Genomic DNA, 20,222 nt, shown 5'->3' with positions numbered 1-20,222 from the left:
CTGGTTGGCATGCTAAGCTCTTGCCTCTTGATAGATTTTTGGAAGTTCTGATCATAGGCTCAACAGACTGCCATAGATAAACCTCAGTGAGAACCCATCCCGAGGAAGTTCTAGAAGCACAAACAGTTCAAAAAAATAAAACATGTTACATGCACTGTTTAAATTTTTAGATGACTATAATACTTGCCAGACATCTAAATGTAAAAACCTCCTTTTCTTCACATGCTTTTCTCCAAAATACATTCGGTTGATGTAATCAATTCAGTCTTTTTTTTTTAAAACCAAGAGGTGTTAAATAAAATTCTCTTTGTAAGCTGTTTATCAGTAAGGAAGAATATTTCTTGTTCGTCATCCTTAATTCAACTTGAAAAAATTCCACATATTTGGTGGAATAAGAACATACATGCTAAGATTTAACACCGCTACTTTAGTTATTTGTGTGCTATGTGAAAGTCCGGCTATTTTTACTCTAAATCATGTAACTGGACAGAAATATTTACCGGTATTGCAGAGAGCTAACAGCATGCTTTTTGATAACTATTAGTCATAATGTGTATTGTAATTCTAAAAGCCAAAAAAGCAGATTTTTTTCTTTATCTTTAAGGCCAATTAATACTTTTGATTTTTCATGGAGTCATAAATGTTGGGAAAAAACTCTAATGTTATCAAGTCCAACCATCAACCCAGCACCACCACACTCACCACGCCATCAAGTGCTATATCCACACTTTTTTTGACACTTGCAAGGATGGTAACTCCACTGCTACCCTGGGCATCCTGTTTCAATGTTTTACAGCCCCTTCTCTGAAGCATTTTTACTGTGTAATCTAAACCTCCCCTGAGACAACCTGAGGGTATTTACTCTCATCTGTCCACTTTCTACCTGGAAGAAGAGACTGAAATACAACTTGCTAAAACCTCCTCTCAGATAGTTTAAGAGGACATAAGGTCCCCCCCTCAGCCTCTTCTTCTCCAGCCTAAGCAACCCCAGCCCTCTCAGCCACTCCTCATAACACTTATACTCATTTATATAGAGGCTCCTTACTCTTATCAGTCTATTCCAAACCTTCTTTTAGCATTTGACAAAAACAACAACACACTAACTTGTTCAAAGAAAGAAGAACAGAGAAGAACATTTTCTTTTGGAGTTGTGTTCAGAAAGTCAAGAACCACATTCAAAGAACCACTACCTCTTTCTAGAGCAAAGACTGTGAAGGATGGTACCTCCTCTAGGAAGTTGGTTGGGGGTCTTAAATTGACCCATGGAAAAAACTTTGCACCCTTCAGAGGCAGACAGCCTATCCACCCACAAAACCCTCTAGTGTAAGAAGTGAAAAGTTGCTTGCCGAAGCCACAAATTAAAAGAGTTTGTTTTAGCACTAGGAATTCGTTGCCCTGCTCCACAGTGTTCCACTGATGCCACTGTCATATACTGATGACCTTAAAGAATTTGCCATACCCGTGCTTGCTTTCACCAGACACAAATATATAGCACCTCAAAACATGAATGATGTCAATAATAAAATTGTACTTACTGTAATCTCAGCCTTGCTCAGACAGATAGAGCCTCTGCAGCCGTACTCTGTTTCATCTTCAGACTTGTAATAACTGAGTGTGTTGCTTTTCAGAACTACCCATCGATCCTGCCACCCATGAATATAGTTGGTCCACTGTAAAAAAATTTTCCAGCGATCAGCCAACAATAAGACAGCAATAAAAGAACAATGGATGTTTTCTAGGCTTTTGAGTACCTGAAGAAAAAGGTAACTTATTTTTACAAGTTCTTTTTAAATGACAACTTTTTTCTCCTCAGAGATCCTAGAATAATTTTACAATCTCCCAAAACAACCAAAAACCCTTTGTTTTGAAGGGTCAGTAAGACAAGAGATGTCTGGACTCCAACTGCACTGCCAAGGTCAGTTACAATAAAGGCAATAAACATACTGACACAAATTGAGGAAAACAGGGGAGGGGGAAAAAAACCCATTAATGACTAAGGTGAGTTTAGGCACCTGATTTAAAATCTGGAGCTAGGCTAAAAGACTTAAGTGGAACACGAAATAATTTATTTTACATAAAATATGATATAAAGTTATCTTCATATAAATACAAACATGCCATTATCCCACAGCACCCTAAATAACTACTGTAGTGCCTAGGGGACTCAGTGCTTTATAATTTAATATTGCCCATAGATACTGCTTTAGGTTTTAATTCCATCTAAGAGGATACTTGATTATAGCAGACATCCAATTATGTTTTTGCTATTCAGATTTTTCTAGATACTCCACATTCACATACTGAATAAAACCAATATTCCGGGAACAAATTCTGGATTAATTCTAGAGACATCTAGTAAAAAATGACTGGAGGTTCTGATTACTATTCTTACATTTGCAACATTTTTTCTGACTGCACTTTGTAGAATCATATGAACTTCATAGAATCATCTGACACTGATAGAAAATCAGGACTATCCCATAATTCTGACAATACACTGATACTTATTAATCAGTCATGGTGCAAATGTCATACATTTGATAAAAACAGAAACAAAGGCATTGAAATCAATCTTATCATACAAGCATTTCTTTGATTTTGACAAATGTTCCTTCATTAAAATCTCTGGTTAACATTTAAGTCTATCCATCATTCATTATTTTGTAATCTAAAAGATGAGGGGGAAAAGTCAACTAACAGTCTCGTTGCCACTTCATACCACATACATTAGTTAACACATACTCCATAATTACACATTAACTTTAGTAATAAGATGATGAGGTCTAAAGAAAACAATTACAGCTAAGAAATTCTTAACAATTTTCAAATGTAGGCAAGACCTTGATTTGCTCTTAAAATACAAAGCTCTTTTTCATCTCTTAATACATCTAATTGCTAAGGCAGCATTACTTAAAGAAAGCCTCAAGTGTGCTTGGTGCATGAAGTGGTAGCACAAGCAGTCAGAGGTGTATTATTTCCTGCCTTCCTCTTTTCCTATCTCTCATGTTCCCAACTCCTCCCAAGATCTCCAAGGCAGAGTCCAAAGTTATCTTGGGGGAAAAAAAGCAAAGAAAAAGACCTTTCGTTCTCTGAAAAGTTAACAGAAACATACATAGCAGTGAATCTTGCATTTGCTGTTGCAATCAAAGCTTGCTGTTGCAATCCAAATGTGCCATCCTTTAAGTATACATGGGTAGGCACGAGGTTCTGACAAAAGACCAGTGCTTTTCCAAGCATCTAGATTCGCATGCTTCCTGAAAGCCTCTTCCACTGAAGTTCTTTCTTTGTATCCACCTTAAAATCATTAGCAGGAAATACAATGGAAAAAAGCCTAGAGTTGCAAAACATTTCAAAAGACCAGCAGGATACACTTTTAACAAGTTTCTCTTACCAAATTCCTCCATTACCTTCACAGTTTTTCTCTTTACTGAAGGCAAGAACTACTAAAACTACTACTCACACAGTGAACTGCAGCCTACTTCTATGATTTTAGAATTTAATTATACACAGTAAGATATTAAAAATAGGTATTTCCTTAGCAGAAAGTTCAGTATGCTACCAGTCCATTTAAATTAGTTTACCTTAATAATTACTGAGGTATCAACTAACAAAAGGTAACCTTACCCCTCAATCATATTCATTGAGACAGGTTTCGTCATACTTGACTATTCAGATTAAATTCCGGGTTCTCATGGGAAAGACACTCTCTGCTACACTCAGCATAATCATCCAGAAAAGTAAAAAGTTTGCACATACCTCAGCTAGAATGTCAGAAGCTATGGCTTCACCTGCTACACCACTGAGAAAAGCACCTGGACTTTGTATTTAATTTGCTAACATAAAAATTAATTACATCCCACAAATTACTTCCCTTCTAACGATGGAAGCATCTTACCCAAGGAAAACTTTGCTGTGAAAATAAGCAAACAAAACAGCAAAATTACACCAAACAAAAATCTCTTATTGTAACTAAACTATCTCACCTCCATCTCATCCTCTCCTTTCACCATCCCCTATTAGACAAGATCTTACAAACGAGAGCAGAGATCCTTCTCTTCTACTAACCATTCCTCTTATCTCTGGGGTTAGAAACATTTCCAGCCTCTGGAAGGAGTTCACAAAGTCCCTCACAACAGTGTGAACTCAGTTATGGCTGTTTTCTACGCATTCAGGGCAGTGTAAGATCTCTGTATCCCGCGCCTCCTACGATGGCTCGTGCCTAGCCTTATTGCGTAGGACAAGAAAAAAAATTCAAAACATAGTGCTTTAATCTTACAGATATTTCAGCGTTATTCTGAATATACCTTCTGTAATAAAAAAAAAAAAAAATCCGTATGAAACTAAGTAATTCAATATTCTAAAGTACTTCTGAAAATAAATTTTTCCAGTATAAACCAACACATGCTCGGAAGCTACCTTATTTCCAGCGATAAAAGAGAAAATAACTACGGTTATTTTTAAAAGGGGAAATAAGCCGTATAGCCATTTTCCTTTTCCTCTCCTCCCGTTATCTCTTGTCGCAGGAGTATTTCAATGCCCTGTTTTGATACTTGCACTCAAAGCCGTGCCTGCTCCCGAGGAAACACGACTGGCTGCGGGCACCTCCGGGAGCTCCCGGGTAGCCGCGACACTCAGGCCCGGCGCCGCTCCGGCCGGAGCCCGAGGCGCGGGGGAGACGCCCTCCCTGCGCGGCTGCCGGAGCCCCGCACCGTGCGGCCGGTGGGCTCGGGGGGCGGCGGGGACCGCGACTCTGCTCGAAGAAAGGCTCCCCCCGGCCGCAGGGGGCGGCGGGGCTGAGGGAGGGGGCGCCCGGCGCCACCGCGGCTCTGCCTGGCAGCGGCTCCGCCGTCAGGTGGCGGTGCCCCGGCCGTGCCAGCGCCGCCCGCGGAGCCGCCCGGCCCCCCCGCCACCGGGCCCCTCGGCCCGAACCCCCGGAGCGGTCGGGCCTGACAGCGAGGAAGACGGGGGACGGCAGGGCGCAGGAATGGGGTAGAGGCGGCTTACCTTGCTGAGCACCCCGCAGAGCTCAACAGGCAGTCCGAGCTCGGTCTCGGGGTCCTCCTCAGAGCCGGAGGAATTCCAGCTCTGGTTGTCCGACATGGAGACCGGAGCCGCAGCCACCGCCGAGCTGGGAAAGAGCCGGAGCGGCCCCCGCCCACAGCAGCCTTCTTCTGCCGAAGGGACCGGAGCGCCGGGCTCTACTCGAGCGGGTGCCGCCACCGAGCGCCGCCCGCCCCTGCCAGCGACCGGCCGGCAACTACGCTCGCAGCCCCCGGATCCCCTCGCCGCGGCCCCTCAGACCCCGCCCGCGGCCAGAGCCACAACACTGGGACAGCGAGGGGAGGAGGGGCGAGCGCGCGTCCGCCTGCTGGGCACCCGCTCAGCGCGCTCCCGCCGCCGCTGCCGCCGCCATCTTAGGTGAGGCGGGCGCTCATCGACGAGCACTCCGCCCCGCCGCGGCGCACCGCGGGAGTTGTAGTCCTGCCCTGCGCGGCCGTGAGTCCGAGCGCCATTGCCCCTCCCTCGTGCCGCAGGACGTGCTGGGAGATGTAGTCTCACTCCGACGGAGTGCGGCCGACATCTTGGTTTCGCCGTTCCGCGACCGGCGGTATCGCCTCAGTGCCCCCGGGGGAGGGGAGCTCCGCTACCAAGGGCGACGGTACTGCCCGGGGCGATGTTTACTTTGTCTTTTGTGCAGAGGTATTCGCTTTATCTTTAGCGAGGTGAAGGGTCTCTCCGGCTCTGCTCGCTTTCAAGGGGGAGGAGATGTAGCCTCTCTTGCTCGCCTCAAACCGGCGGGACTCGGAGGACAGTTGAGGGGGTTGAGCGCCAAATTTTTCCCTAATCAAATATGGTGGAGGCGGCGGGAAGGGGCGGGAGATGATGCCGGCTCCGGATGGAACGAGAGGGAAGGGCGAGCCGTTCGGACCCGTTCGGGCTTTGCCTCCCCGGCGGCGCGCAAGGCGTGGGGTGGGCAGAGCAGAGCAGAGCTGACAGTGACGGGTCAGCGCTCCGCTTCGGCTCTACGCGTGTCCTGTCTTCCGTTTATTAAGCTGCTTTCGTAGTTTAGGGAAAGAAACGGTGATTTTTTTTTTTCCCTCCGACTTAGTCTGTACTATGTGTTTTCGTCGATAGTTATGGGTGGAGATGTATTTGCAGGATGGGGAAAAAAAACCCCCACCCTGTTGTACCTGTCACTTCGTGGTTTATGAACAGCGAATATAGTGGTTTGGGAAAGACATAAGGTTTGTACTAACTCGTGTCCTTTCTCCTGATTTCTTAGGCGGGGGAAAAGTGTGTTAAATAATGTTGGTTGAGGAAATTTCGGGTTGGGAAGATACACTTCTGTTTCTGTTTTAAGAGCAGTGCTGCACAATTCTGTTTTCTCTGACTTCTTCCTTATGTCATTGTGTAATTTTCCCGTTAGGCTGTTTGAAAGTTTCCGTTGAGGGTTTATTATTTTTTTTAAAAGAACATTGACACATCTACTTATATGCATTCTCTATATATAGCAGTTAAAAGTTAAATAATATTCATACTGCTCAGAGTCTCAGATATAAAGATATTTACAATGAAGGCAGAACTGAGGATAATTCAAAAGGCAGCATAATTGTCCTAAATTATTAGAAATAAAAAAAAAAACATAGACATCTTAATATTTGCGTAATCGTTGCAATGTACAGGAAAGAAAACTTTTACAGAAGTCTACTGTGAGTGCTACTTTAGACAATTTGCCAAAACCCAATGTTTTTTGATTCACTACGTGTTTGGGAAGAAAACAAGTGCATGTTTTTCTCCATAGCCTTAGTTTTAATGTATTGTATTTGTCAAGCAGGCCTTGTAAGTATTGATATGTATGAGAATAGTTTATATGTTGTTGAACAATAGCAATATGTTGTTGAAGTTAATCGGCATTACTTGTAAAGCCAGTTGTGTTTTCCCAGTTAAATTCTGAATGAACTTCTTTTCAGGAGTAGGAGCTGAAGAAACATGTCTGAGCAAGTCCTTTTAGCAGTGGCAGTAGCATGTACACAGACATTTCCTGTCATGCTTTTTCTATTCACTTAGTTACAAATGAAGCTTGATTTTTCTGTTCTTCCTCCAGAACATTGAATCAATCAAGTGTTACATACTAAAAATGCATCAGGTAGATATTTTTTCAGGTCGTTCGACAAACATACCCATCCTTTATAGAGAGAGTATTTGTTTCTTTTATGAATTGTGGCTAGCATTTTACAAACTTTAATGAAAAAATATTGAATGCTTAAAGGTTTGCATTTTCAGCTTTTCATATAATGCATTAGTTGCGCTAGGTAATAGATTTTTGTTAACATCTGCCACATGCTCCTAATGTATCTTGTTTTTCAACACAGTGTCACCAGTTTATGTTCTTCCAAAAGCTGTATTGCAATTGTGAATACCTTATGTAAATTACCCTTTCTTTCCAATGTTCTGACCGTTTTTAGAAGCATAACATACTGTCTGTCACTCTTAATGAGATGAGGCCATACCCTTTTCAGCAACCATGGGGTGCAGTGGGAGTAGATTTGTAAAGGACAGGTTTAGTGCTGAGAACTTGAAATTCTTACACACGTTTTGAGAGGTGTTTTTTTCAGACTACAGTAGTTTGATCCCTTGGAGGGCATTACATTAAAATTGTGGTTTAGCAGGTGTGCTCTAGAAGAGCAATCTTCAGTTATGTATTGTTTTAAAAGAATCAGGTTTGCCTGTGCCAAGACCAATCTAGGATACAAACCAAAGCATAGGAAATGTAGAAAGTCATACTGGTATCCAGATGCACTTGCTCCTCTTTAGCTCCTTCTATACCTTTTCTCCTGAACTGTTATTTTGTCATTTATTGCTGTGTTTGTTCTTTCATAGCAAGTGTCGCTGTACTCCGTCTGTACCCCTTCTAGAGTCTTAGGGATTGCAAGAAGTTTGCAAATTACTGTTTTAAGTGGGAATAGTCCTCACCTTTTTTAGAGCAGCGTAACAGATAGTATTCTGTATCAATGTTGTGTATACTACTTGTAGTACAAAAATTGGGAGTGTTGTGTTTTGCTGCTTGGAATGTCAGTCATAATAAGCACTGTCAAGTGGGTAACTTTATGAATACCTTTATTTTTTTTCTTCTCCCTTTTTATGTATCTTTTTTCCACTCCCATACCTTCTATTTTAGGGTGTAAATTTTATGTTTTTAAAACAGAATCTTCACCACTTTCTTGTGTGTTCGTGCTTACCATTCTGTTTGTTCTGAAATTTAAGACTGTTTTTCTTAGGAGGATCCTTAAAGGAGCTTTGTTATGCCACAGCATATTGCCTAATAGCATAGGCTCAGAAATATTAATGATTCAGACACTTTATTCTAAAACAATTTTGCTCTCTGTGAATCACTGTATTAGGCTTTTATTTCTAAGTTAAAAAAAAAAAAAAGTATGTGAGTCTGTTGGCACTAAATATGTCTGTAGAAGCCAGGTTGCAGATAACTACACTACCTCTGGTGTAGCTTTTACTGATGAGTGTTCAGTTCCTTCATTATTTTCTTTATGGATTAAACTACTAAAGCCTTTGTTTTCAGTAATCTAGAAGTGCAAGGAAAACTTAGTTAAAGACTTGAGATAAATCTTTGAATTGAAAAGGTCGTTTAAAATACTGAATAGAGGCAGAAGATACCATGGTTCTTTACTCTTCAAATAAACTTAAATGTTCTAAAGACATGAGTATTTTTTGACAGAGAAACTGAAAAGTTTCTTCTGACAGAGAAACTGAAAGCAGAATTTAGAACAGAATTGCTTTGTGTCTTGCCTACAGAAAATTGATGGGGGGTGAGTATTCCACTTGTTTTACTTGAGTCACTCTTCACATAAGCAAGGAAATATTCAGACAGTTTGGTGAATGGCATAAAATATTTTGACATTTATTTTGAACATTGTCAGAAGCAGTGTCTATTAACTGTTTACTTTAAGTATGAATTATTTAATATTTAAAAAGATGGATTTGCCTGTAATTTGTTACATCTAAAAGTCAGTGAGTATACAGAACCTTGTTTTTGCAGGGTTAATTCCAGGCGCTTGTATGGGATTTATGTTTTTGTAAAATGCTGAGTCACCTGCTACTTTAAAAGTTCTCTCATTTCATATGTGTCAGCTTGAGAACTTGGAATTTTCACTTCCATGAATTTGGCCCAGTTTTCTCTTCAGTATTAATTTATCATGTGCTCTGGCTTATTACATTTGTAAAGATACTACATCTTTATTGAAAGATTCTTTTTTCTAAAGAACTTGTCTGTTTTATATTTTGAGAGCGAGAGAATAGTGAAACAGTAGTTTTGAACAGACTAGCTGGGAATCTATGTGGTTAACACCATGTATGTTAAATGTATATGTATTAAATGACAACATTCTTGTGTAGTTCCTCCTGCCAGGTCTTTTCTTATAAATCATTACAGGATTAGAACTGACAGGAATCTTTTCAGGAAGCCAAGCCTCTAGTAAAAATCAAACCCCCTGTGGCTATTAGGGGTCGAGCAGATAGTTAGAAAGACAGTCCGATATGCTTTCTTGAACGTGCCTTTAAATAAGGAATCTCTGAAATATATTAATTGAGAGAAAATAGGAAGTTTATTGGGCTCTTGCTACAGTAAATGATGTATCAGATTTTGATGCAATGTTATTGGCAGTTTTTATAAGTTTTACAGAAATTAAGAAAAATATTTAATTTAGATGTTTGTTTTAGGCATCCTGAGGATAATAATTAAAAGATAATTTGGGAAAGAGTCTCTAATATTTGTGTTGCTATTTGCAACATTTATTCAATTCTTTTTGCATACCATGGAGACTTACTTAGGATAATTAGGGTGCAAAAGACAGTCCTTTTTGTCTGTGCTATATGTTTTGATTCCTTTGTTGAGTTTTTGAGCTCTGGGCTCAGTTGACAATTGTGTCTCTTAGTAACTTCTTTGCAGCTCACATTGTCATGAGAATATGCGATAGCAAAGATATCAGAATTGATTTTATTTGAAAGAACAGGTACACAACTTACATGCATTGAACAATAACTCAGTATGCAAATAAATTACTTTTTTTAAGCTTTTCCATACTGGTGTCATTTTCCAGCCTTAATAGTTCTTCCCATGTTGTTAACATGGTCAACAAAAGATGAATTGTTAACATATTTTGAAAATGTTAATAATGTACATAATAGCACTACACCTATTGAACTGAATAGTCTTATATACAAATATAAAAATATTATAAATGTATATTTTGCATTATTTTATTACATGGAAACTGTAATTTAAAGGCATTTAACTTTTCATACTGTATACAGAGTTTATGTTGCTGGAATTGGAGCATTTTTAAGGAAGACAAGCTGGAAGAGTTTCACAGGATCAAATATAAGTAATTTCCTTTAGGTTGGTTCAATAAACTGCTAAAAAAATGCTATCTTTGAATGAAGGTAAAGGCACTTGAAATTAAATTGTTTCTCTAATTTTATTGCTATTTCAATCTCTTGACACTTTCAAATACTATATAACCCTGTCTTAATAGTTTAGTTTAGTTTCTGTGCCTGATTCTAGACGAGCTTGATTACAGTTGAATTAGTGGTCTTTTCCCACTTGTAGGCATGCCAGCTTACTCATGAAACTTTCTACACAGTAATGGTATTTTGTAGTTCTTCTCAATGTTTTTGCTTGTTTGTTGGTTTGCTTTACATTAACCGTTGACACTCACTGCCAAAGTATTTACATTTAGAAATCCTTCCCTAGCAATTGGAAAGTTATCTCCTTCCCCTTACATATGATTTTCCTGCTTCCCCTAATTCCCCAGCCACAGGAATAATTGGGGAGTATATTGCTAAAGACTGCCTTCACAGATTCCTCTAGTTTCACACACCACTTGCTCAGTATGATAGTGAGTGAGATGTCATCTTTTGTATTAGAGGAAGCAGCTTTGTCTTGCAACAGCTTCTTGAGGTAACAGCATGCCAAAAGTATGTCACTCTGTGTAGACTGTTTCATTAGATTCTAGTCCCTTACCCACTTTCAAATTTTTTTAGCAAAAAAATTGTCACCAGGAGTTCAGTGTTTTCTCTATCTTAATTGACACAGTTACTACATTTCTACATTGACATATTGTTCATATTTTGCAGTTTAAAACTCTGCTGCTTCTCTGTTACATTTAAATTTTTCATTTTCACCTGTGGCAAATGAGCACTGGTTTTATCTGACAGTTCTGTATCGGTTGTCTTATTGTAGCCATTGTGATTAATTTCAGTATGTTAAATATTTTATGGATTTTTTTTTTCAGACATGTTAATTTGAAACCAAGATAATGTTCAGGTTCTCTTCATATTAAGCAGCTGGAAATTGTATCACCTGTTATTCATGTTTTCCTTTCTGTACATCTGTAAGCTCTGGTGGACAAATGTCATGTCCTCAGATACATATTTTCTTCTTAATTTCTGCTAAGATATTATTTGATATTTATACCTTTTCTCATCTGAGTCTAGCAATATATTTTGTTCCACACAATAAGCTCAAAAGATAAAATACACCAGGTGATCACCATTTTTGAGATTTTATAATGACAATTATTTTTTCCATCACTGTGATTGTCATGGTAAATTTTTTTTATTGTTAGATATGTAACAATGTGATAGAGAAGACTTTCTTTTGACTAACATAAATTAGTTTTTAAAGCCTCTACTAAAAACTGAGCCTTTAAGAGTGCTCTGAATGAGGAAGGGGAAAGATTTGTACATGTTAGGGAGAAAGACACTTTCAGGAATAAGGAACAGCTAAAAACATTTTGAGAAATGGAAGCAATCTTGTGTTCATTCCTGTTTCTTGAAGGCAATGATGATAAAAGAAGCAGGGAGAATGGTGGAGGGATATTTACTTTGATGAAAGTATTCCTTGGAAATGTTGCTCATTACTTACCAGAGATTGCCAGTAACAGTGGAATTACTGGGAGATCGTTTATACAGGGGTGCTTATAAGCATGAGATGAAATTTGGAATGTTGTTTGGGATGCAGTGCTTTTTGCTTTCATTGAAGTCTAGCAAACCTGTTCTGATAAATGTGTATGTTAACTGTAAGAGATTGTCCTATCGCAGGTGAAAAAAATCTGTGAAAATGTTCAGCATTGTAGTCTTTTGTTTGATAAATATACATAAGAGCTGTGAAGCCACTCCTATTCCCAGAAGCTCAACTCCTACTAAAGGATTAAGAGAAGTGTCCTGATCCCTACATCAACTTAAGTTCTTTGTAATACAACACACTGTATATAAACACAGCATTATGTAACTGATCTTGCATTTTTCAGCAGACACCATAAACAGTAATGTGAATTAATAGCATATGATTGAAATTCAGATATTTTTGACAGAACATTTTTTGTAAATATGGGTTTCTCCAAATAGCAAGGGTTCCTGTCACAGGGATCAGTGTAAAGTTGACGTTTGAATGTCCATTCTGCATGACAGTAAAACTGGAGTGGCTTATGAGTCAGTGACTTGGGGCAGGAAGAAATGGTTTCTGTATGCTTTTTCAGTAATGAATACATGTTAAATAATTTATGGCATTATGACACTTGGACTTTTTGGCAGGGCCTCTTGCAGTATTACAAGGGGTAATTGTTTTATTGAGGAGGATTGGTATAGATCGGATTTTACAGTGAGATTTTTACAGTGAGTGTTTTCACAGTGAGAGTGGTGAGACACTGGGACAGGTTGCCCAGAGAAGTGGTGGATGCCCCATTGCTGGAAACATCTGATGGCAAGTTGGACAGGGCTCTAAACAACCTGATGTAGTTGAGGATGTCCCTTGGTTGGACTTAGTGACTTCTAAAAGGTTCCTTCCAACTCAAACTATTCTGTGAGTCTGCCTGTTTGAATCTGACTAAAATAAGACCACTGCTTCATGGTACAGAAGATGAAATTTGCTTTCTTTATTTTTTTGAGATCCGTTTAATAACTAAACAGCTTACCATATAATAGGAGCCTATTGAGGATTCAACAATTTACTTTCATAAAGAACAAGGGAAGAGGTCAGAAGTTCATGTACCAGAAGTATCTGCATGTATAAGAAATTACAGATGACTGTAGTTGAGTAATAAGGGCTTGGTAAGTTCCACTAGTTGGATACCATGACACAACACATTAATGGCAAAAAAAAAAGTGCACAAATTTTATCCTGAATTAGGGTTTTATTCAAAACCTTTAATTGAAGCCATCTGTTTTTAAAATATGTGTTTTGACACAAACAAGGTTCTGAATTTGAGCTAGAAATTACTGGAAAGGATTCTACAGGTTGACTTAAGCAGGGATGATGACCAAATGAGTGGTGGTTTTGTTCAATTTAAAGATATTGCAGTTTTTTTTCTTTTAATGTAATAGGAGGCAGTATTTTGTGTTTAAGGTGGTAATGTTTCATCTGACAGGGTAATGCACAGGTACAAATGTCATGTTCATATGTAAGGTATAGTGAATGTCCATTCGTATAAAAGTATATAATACACTTCCTATAAAGGTACTAGCCTTTACCTGAGGCTGGTCTGTGCTCAGTTATTTCTGTAAGGGAGGTTTTAATGGAAAATGGTTTTAATTTTATCAGAAGAGTCTTACTGTATCCAAACACTGATGGAGTTATAGGTAGTTTGATGTGGTGTGTGTGGCAGGTCAGCTACTTTGTAGGAATATAAGTCTTCATATTTATGATAAATAAAACTAATGACAAAATCTAATTATTGTTCAGTTGAAACATAAATATTTTATTACTTTTTTTCAGATATTAAGTCGTAAAACAGGTACTTGTTTTCAAGAAATACAATGGACAACATGAAAACCGTTTCTGACAGCTCTCGCAATGATGGACTTCTACTTAGAATGGGCCTTAATGATAACAAAGCTGGAATGCAGGGTTTGGATAAGGAGAAAATCAATAAAATCATCATGGAAGCTACGAAGGTTGGTTTGATTACTTTTTTCCTAGTGCTTTTTTTGTGATCCAGTATTTGAAAACCCTCCTCCTCCCTTCCCCAGGTTGTATCCCTTACGTGTCTATATGGATAGTATCTTCTTGGAAGAAATTTATATGTGGGGAGGAAGGAGAAGGGCCATAGTTTAGTGTACTTTAGAGTACTGTTGTATTCATCCACAAGGACAAGGAGGATGACAACTGACTATATGCTTAAGTGCTCCTTTTTTGTCCAAAGCAGTATGTAAATACTACAGCATTTTCCAGAGGTAATGGTGAAGGCTGCGGGTTCCTCTTTTTCTTCCCCTTTCCATTCCTTTTGTCCACTCCATCATTAATCAGCCAAACAGATTTACTTCTTTTGGTCACCTTCCTGTAACTGATGAATTTGATGTAATCGAGTTTTTCTATAATCAAGTTTTTACTGCCTGTCTTTGTGACTGTTCTCAGTACTCAAGAGAAGTCGCCAGTAGTGTACAGCTTTATACTAAAGATCCACAGAGGCCCTCACAACTCTTCAAACCATTGAAATATTTGTCATCCTAGTTGTTATTGGAGAGTTCCAATAGAACAATATAGGGATAACACTTTATCTGAGAAAGTCAGGGGTTTTCTTACTTTTCCTTGCACAAGTGTGTATTTTATTTGGTGTCATCACGGCCCAAGATTATGTGCTTTGATGTTTTCCTCATGCATTCCATGTTGACTAATCTTGCTCTGTAGTGATCTGCAGTGGTGGGGCAGAGGGAGAAAGGAGGAGAGAGAGAGAAAACATGCTGCAAACAGTTCATCAGTTACAGGAAGGTGACCAAACTTTTTCCTTTTTTTTGCTTGCAGTTTCACATTGATGATACTTTATAGGCTATCAAACTTGTTATTGATAAGTTGTTTCTTCTATATATTGTGTTCACTCTTGAAAGCAGTGCTTTGTCAGACATATCCCAGATAATGATGTTTACATAAAATATTTTGTTATAGCAATTACTGTTTCATTTCCTGGTATGAAATAGAATGAACTGTAAAATAGGCTTTCAAAGCTGACATATAGGCATCTAACTACTTGAATATATTTCTATCAAAAAAGTGCAAGAGTTTATAATTGCCAGATACACATCAAAAAATCCAAAAAGAAACATTGATTGTTTTCCTTAAGCTTTTCTATAATCTTTAAAATTACACCTACAGACACTACCCGCAGCTGTACTGCAAGGTTTATGACATTTCAACTGTGAAATACTGCAATAAATGGAAAAAAACCCTAAAACTTATGATCTCAAGAACTGTGTTGCTTTCCACACCTACATTTTAGTACTCATTTCTTTCAGTGAGTCTCAGCAAGTCATATTTGATGGCATAGGTGAGAAAAGATAAAAGGGCATATCTGACCTTTAAAGAAAACACACCTTAGTTTTTTTTTTAATTAGATATTTCTTATAATGAAACGTGATATATTACAGCTCTGCCATCATCTTTTTTTATAGTTATTATGAAAGTGGATGTTTTTGCTTTTTATATAAATGCTTGAATCTGGCTTGACTATGGCTGAATCCTTGGTATCGGTGACAGTTTGGTGGTTAGACACTTTGACCTAAAGATGTGTTGATTTTTGCAGATTTTACCAAGAAGTTCAAAATAAGCCTTTTCTTGCAAGTATTATTTCACTTGTAAGCTAAGATATATTGCAAGAAAAATATTTTATTTCCTAATGTTGAATTTTTATCTTTTCTACTTCATTATATGCCCTCCTTTCTTTGTTCTGAGTCAGGAGGGAAAGTCACATTACACATTCTGTACATGATTATTTTCTTTTTATTACATCTCCTTGTATTCATGCCTTTTTTTGAAGGAACAATTACATATATGAGAGCAACAGGACTTTTTTATACTCATTTGGTTTTCATCATCCTCTTCCAAAGAGCTTCTGATTCTGCAGTGTCCTTCATGATTGAATGGCCAACAAAATACTCAACATTAAAAGCGAATTTGACTTATAGAATGTCATTATATATTTCCATATTTATTAAGCTATGTAGAAGTCTGAAAAAATGCTAAAATAAATTTTTATTAGAGTTTTGTACTCCATACCTTGGAGATGTTGCAAAGAATAGTTTGTTTTTTATCTATTCTTTCAAAATTTTTATTGTCAGGTGTTAGACTAAATAAACATACAAAGTACTCTTAATAACTCCTTAAACTCCTTTGAGCAGGAGAAATATATGTGTGTCATTTGAAGACATGTAAAGAACCAGTGGTCTTTTTTGTGTATTTTTATATGAAAATCCAAAGCAGGCATTAGAAACCATCTCTGTGTTCTATGTTTTCTTTATTTAAAGATCAAATATGGTTGCTTAAATACAAGGTAAAGACAAAAAGAAAAACATAGTGTTTTTGTGATTTTTTTCTTTCAGGGTTCTAAATTTTATGAAAATGAACTTAAGAAAGATCAACAAGTTAACCAACGAATTGAAAAAATGATGCAGCTAAAAGAGAAAATTACAGCACAACAGCTCTTGAAAGCACAGATGCAGGTAGTAATCTTCTAAAGACTTACTGGGGTCAATGTTGAATCATAAACATTTTGGTGTGTTCTGATTTATTGCATTAAATTCTGCCAATAGGCACAATGTTAAACTACTATTTGATGTTAGACCTACAAGGAAAAGTGCGTAATATTTTGCTGGTGTCATCTTAATATAAACTTGCTAGAAGAATAGTTTGTAAAATTACTTTGAAATGTTCTCTAAATGAGAAAAATGAAACAAATTAATTCCTATGTTTCCAAGTCTGATGAGTTTGAAGTTTTGTCATTATGATTTATGTAAAGGTTTGTTAAATACTTTGTTGATAAGTATCATATCACTATTGCGTTTAGAATTTACATATATTTGTGTTCAGTGGCCTGCGATGGAATGAGAAAGATCAGAGTTGTCAATAACATGCCTTTTTTAAGCCAATTAATGAAAATCATCATGACAAGCAGTCAGAAGAAATGCAAGTGTCCTGAACTAGACAGATGAAGAGGCTATTTTTCTTTTCAAATGCCTATGGTAGATAGTAGTCTCCAAAGTATTACAGTGTATGTAATGTTAAAAGAAAGGTTGCACACTAAACATTACTAGGCACAACAGAATTAAAATTGTTTGTAGGAGCTGAATTCCTTTCCATTTTCTTTTGTGCTGTGATTCAGTCTTTAAATGATTGCTTGCTAGTTTTCCTTGACGGGATACCTGTTTTATTCACTGCATATAGCAGATTGTGTTCACTGAGGGGAAAATTATTCAATATTTACTGTGTTTGTCCTTAGTGTTTGATGGGTGGCCCCAAGCTTTATTTGTTGAACTCTAGTCTAAATCCAGTTTTGAATGCAGAATTACTGATTTTCTAATGGAGTTTTTTATGTTGTACACCACATACTGTGAATTCTTAATTCTTGCAATATTCCAGCAAAGTAGACTGATATTTTTTTTGTTTGTAGATGAAGAGCTGAAACACATGAAGATTAAATACATCCTTTAATTTTCAGTGCCATTTTGAGGATTAGAAGTTGAGGTCTTTTTGGTGTATAACCGTTTTTGTTCAATTCAGGCTTGCAAATCACTTCCATACTTTAGATGCCAGTGTTTCAAATTTGTTCCAAGAAAAGGTCACCATTCTGAGTACCTCTGAAAAGTTTGTTGTAAGCCTATATGTCACAATTGTTTTTAGTAAATCTTTAACATGGATTAATTATGACTCTGCTTGTCCAGGGTTTTTTGAGTTAACTAAGGTAGCTTTTAAGTAATATAATTACAGAAAAAAATGCTTCTGTTTCCATCCTACCTTCACCGGAGAACTATTTATTTTACAGAGAATAGTATTTCTTATAGAATAGAGTACTTGAATAACACAAATTTTATAAAAAATGTTGTTATTATATAGTTATGTAATGAGAGAATATGTAGTGCACTTTGTGGAAACCAAAAAATTTCAATTGCTTTGTCTACCTTCATGTTGTCCTTTTCAGAAATTGATTCCTTGATATTATAAAATATAATTTTATGCTCTTTCAATGTTTCTTATGAAAACTGGTTTCTATAGAGGAAAAAAGAAACCTAAGAAGATAAATTCTCTTGTATGTATTTTAGTGGGACCTGACTTTCAAATTCCATGCTTGAAATCTTTATGCTGTTTGGTGAAATAGCAGACATCTTTATTTCCAATAGATAAATTGCAAAGTCAGCTGTCATACTGCATGAGAAAAGGCATTAGAGGAGTATAATAGGCACACTTTTTTGCTGGCTAATTTGAGATCTTTGCTGCTGTAGAAACATCTTGAAACATTGGATTTTTGTTCTATTCTTTGTATGCACATAAACTCTGGTATATGATTGTTGTTGCCCTCATTCTCCCAGCACAAATTCTGACCATTTTGCTCTCTCCTCTACTTTCTTTTAATTTGTCATATCCTGAATTTTTCTTTCTTGTCCCACATCCACAGATCACCATCAGTCCTCTTTACAAAACAGTCCCAGAGTCCTCATTGAAATTGTCCCAGAGTCCTCTTTGAAATTTGTGGACTTGAAGCCAGTCTTCTCTCTCTCTATTTGATATTCTAAATATCTTGCCCTTTTTCTGTTTCTTACCTGCCAGCCACATCTCCCTAGGCCTCCACCTGTTGCTTTGCAAATCTTTGTCTTGTTTGGTTTTCTTAATAATTGTTGTGTATTGTTTAATCATCTCCATTCAGTTATGGATATAGTCAGTTCTTTTTATTATCTTCTCTATTGTTCTTATCTATTGAGTTTCTTAGCACTTCTTTTTAGTACTACATTCTGCTAAAATTTTAAGTGGGAAGTATTCTGGAATTAGAAAGGTATCTGTATATCTATCTCTATGAATACTGCATGTTCTCATCTTCAAATGAAGTCTTGTTTGTAGGATGGTTAGAGGCTCAGGTATGATTTCCTAAGCTGCAGTTGATTTAAGTCCTGTAAGGTAAAGCCAAACAAAAATGTCTCCATGTACTGGACTTTTGGACAAAATCCTGCTTACATGGTGGCAACAGTAATACAAATAAAATGTAGATTCTGCAACACAATCTGTTGGTTTTGCCATTAGAGTGTGTGGAACTCCTTGAGGTTCAGCAGTAATTTGTAATAAATTAAAAAGTGTGCAGCTGCTACCAGATTTGGAAACAGCTGTACTGATGTTTGCTGGTTTTATTCACCCATGTTTGGTTTATCCTGGATGTTTATTCTGTAAATAGTTACCATTGTCTTGCTTTTATTGACTTTTTCTGTCTTGCTTTGAAAACTTACATATTCTACTGTGGGATAAGAAAAAAAAGAAGTTACTCTTCAAATTGTGTAAAAGTAGTTATAAGGAAAATTAAACTTCTAATTATAATTTGTAGTTTTTGGCTGTTTGGTGGTTTAGTTTTTTTTTAATCCAGCTTGGAAATATATATTAAAATGATCTCTACTTTACAAAGGTTTATTGAAAGCAGCTTTTAAAAACTTGTCAGCCTGGCTTGCATGTAAGGAATTACTCCACAAATTTTAAGGAGAGATTTTTTATGTGCCAAGAATTCTCTGAGTAGATCTGGTTGTGTTTGGTTTTGGCATATTACTTGTATCCGTTTCTTTCACTGAAGAGTAATCTTTTTGTATTTCTTATTAGTTTAATGTGATTTTGCTTCATTCTTTAGATGTATATGTTAGCTAACCAGTAAGTATGATGTTAGCAATCTATTTATGGAGAAAAAGCAAAACAGAAGTTTGTTATAAATGTGATAAATTGAAATGCAGCAGTTATGCTACGAGAGCAGCACTTGATAGTATTAATTAAACAATTTGAATTTGAGAGCAACCTGAAAATTATCTGTAAAGCAGAATTTAAAATAAGGATGGTTTTGATGAATTAAGTGTGACATGAATCTTTTTGAATTAGTAATATAGTGGAAATAATGTAAATACTCCACTTTTGTTTGGTTGGTTGTTTTTTTTCCTTTGAATGTCTTCCCCCTTGTGCTTTTAATTTGTCTGAACTAGTTTTCTCAGCCTCAGAGAACATACTGTGCTCTTCTGTATTGAGTAGCCTAGTTTAAGGCTCTGGTCTAGCATTTCATCCCTCATAGCAACTTGGAAAAAAACAAAGAAAAGACTTTGTAAATCATTAATCAGCAATTTAAATAGAACATTCCAAGCTCACTTGCCTTGGTTCAAGTGTTTTGAGCTCAAAGATGGTTCTCATGGATAAGGTTTTT

At 37.2% G+C, this 20,222-nt stretch overlaps 2 protein-coding genes across 6 annotated transcripts in view; one reads left to right on the top strand and one right to left on the bottom strand.

Moving 5' to 3' along the window:
• Window positions 1-5,323, bottom strand: part of CERT1 (ceramide transporter 1) — an 82,662-nt gene extending 77,339 nt beyond the window's left edge. Inside the window, exons 1-2 of one of the 2 annotated variants that reach the window (XM_036402765.2) lie at window positions 5,005-5,323; window positions 1,536-1,670 (exon numbers count right to left, since the gene is read on the bottom strand). In XM_036402765.2, coding sequence (XP_036258658.1) covers window positions 1,536-1,670; window positions 5,005-5,100 — 231 coding nt within the window. In that variant the 5' untranslated portion in view covers window positions 5,101-5,323. The remainder of the gene's footprint in view (window positions 1-1,535; window positions 1,671-5,004) is intronic. The other variant, XM_036402764.2, reaches the window with a different exon arrangement.
• A 258-nt stretch (window positions 5,324-5,581) lies between these two features.
• The window catches only part of POLK (DNA polymerase kappa), a 34,300-nt gene continuing 19,659 nt past the window's right edge, over window positions 5,582-20,222 (top strand). Inside the window, exons 1-3 of one of the 4 annotated variants that reach the window (XM_036403649.2) lie at window positions 5,582-5,659; window positions 13,790-13,968; window positions 16,387-16,506. In XM_036403649.2, coding sequence (XP_036259542.1) covers window positions 13,831-13,968; window positions 16,387-16,506 — 258 coding nt within the window. In that variant the 5' untranslated portion in view covers window positions 5,582-5,659; window positions 13,790-13,830. Of the gene's footprint in view, window positions 5,701-6,125; window positions 6,246-10,439; window positions 10,459-13,789; window positions 13,969-16,386; window positions 16,507-20,222 lie in introns of those variants that run through there. The other 3 variants (XM_036403648.2, XM_036403647.2, XM_036403651.2) reach the window with 3 other exon arrangements.

This window comes from Molothrus ater, chromosome Z, assembly GCF_012460135.2.
Source record: "Molothrus ater isolate BHLD 08-10-18 breed brown headed cowbird chromosome Z, BPBGC_Mater_1.1, whole genome shotgun sequence".
NCBI lineage: Eukaryota > Metazoa > Chordata > Aves > Passeriformes > Icteridae > Molothrus > Molothrus ater.
The sequence above is the reverse complement of the archived record's forward strand: the minus strand, read 5'-3'. Positions and strand labels throughout refer to the sequence as shown.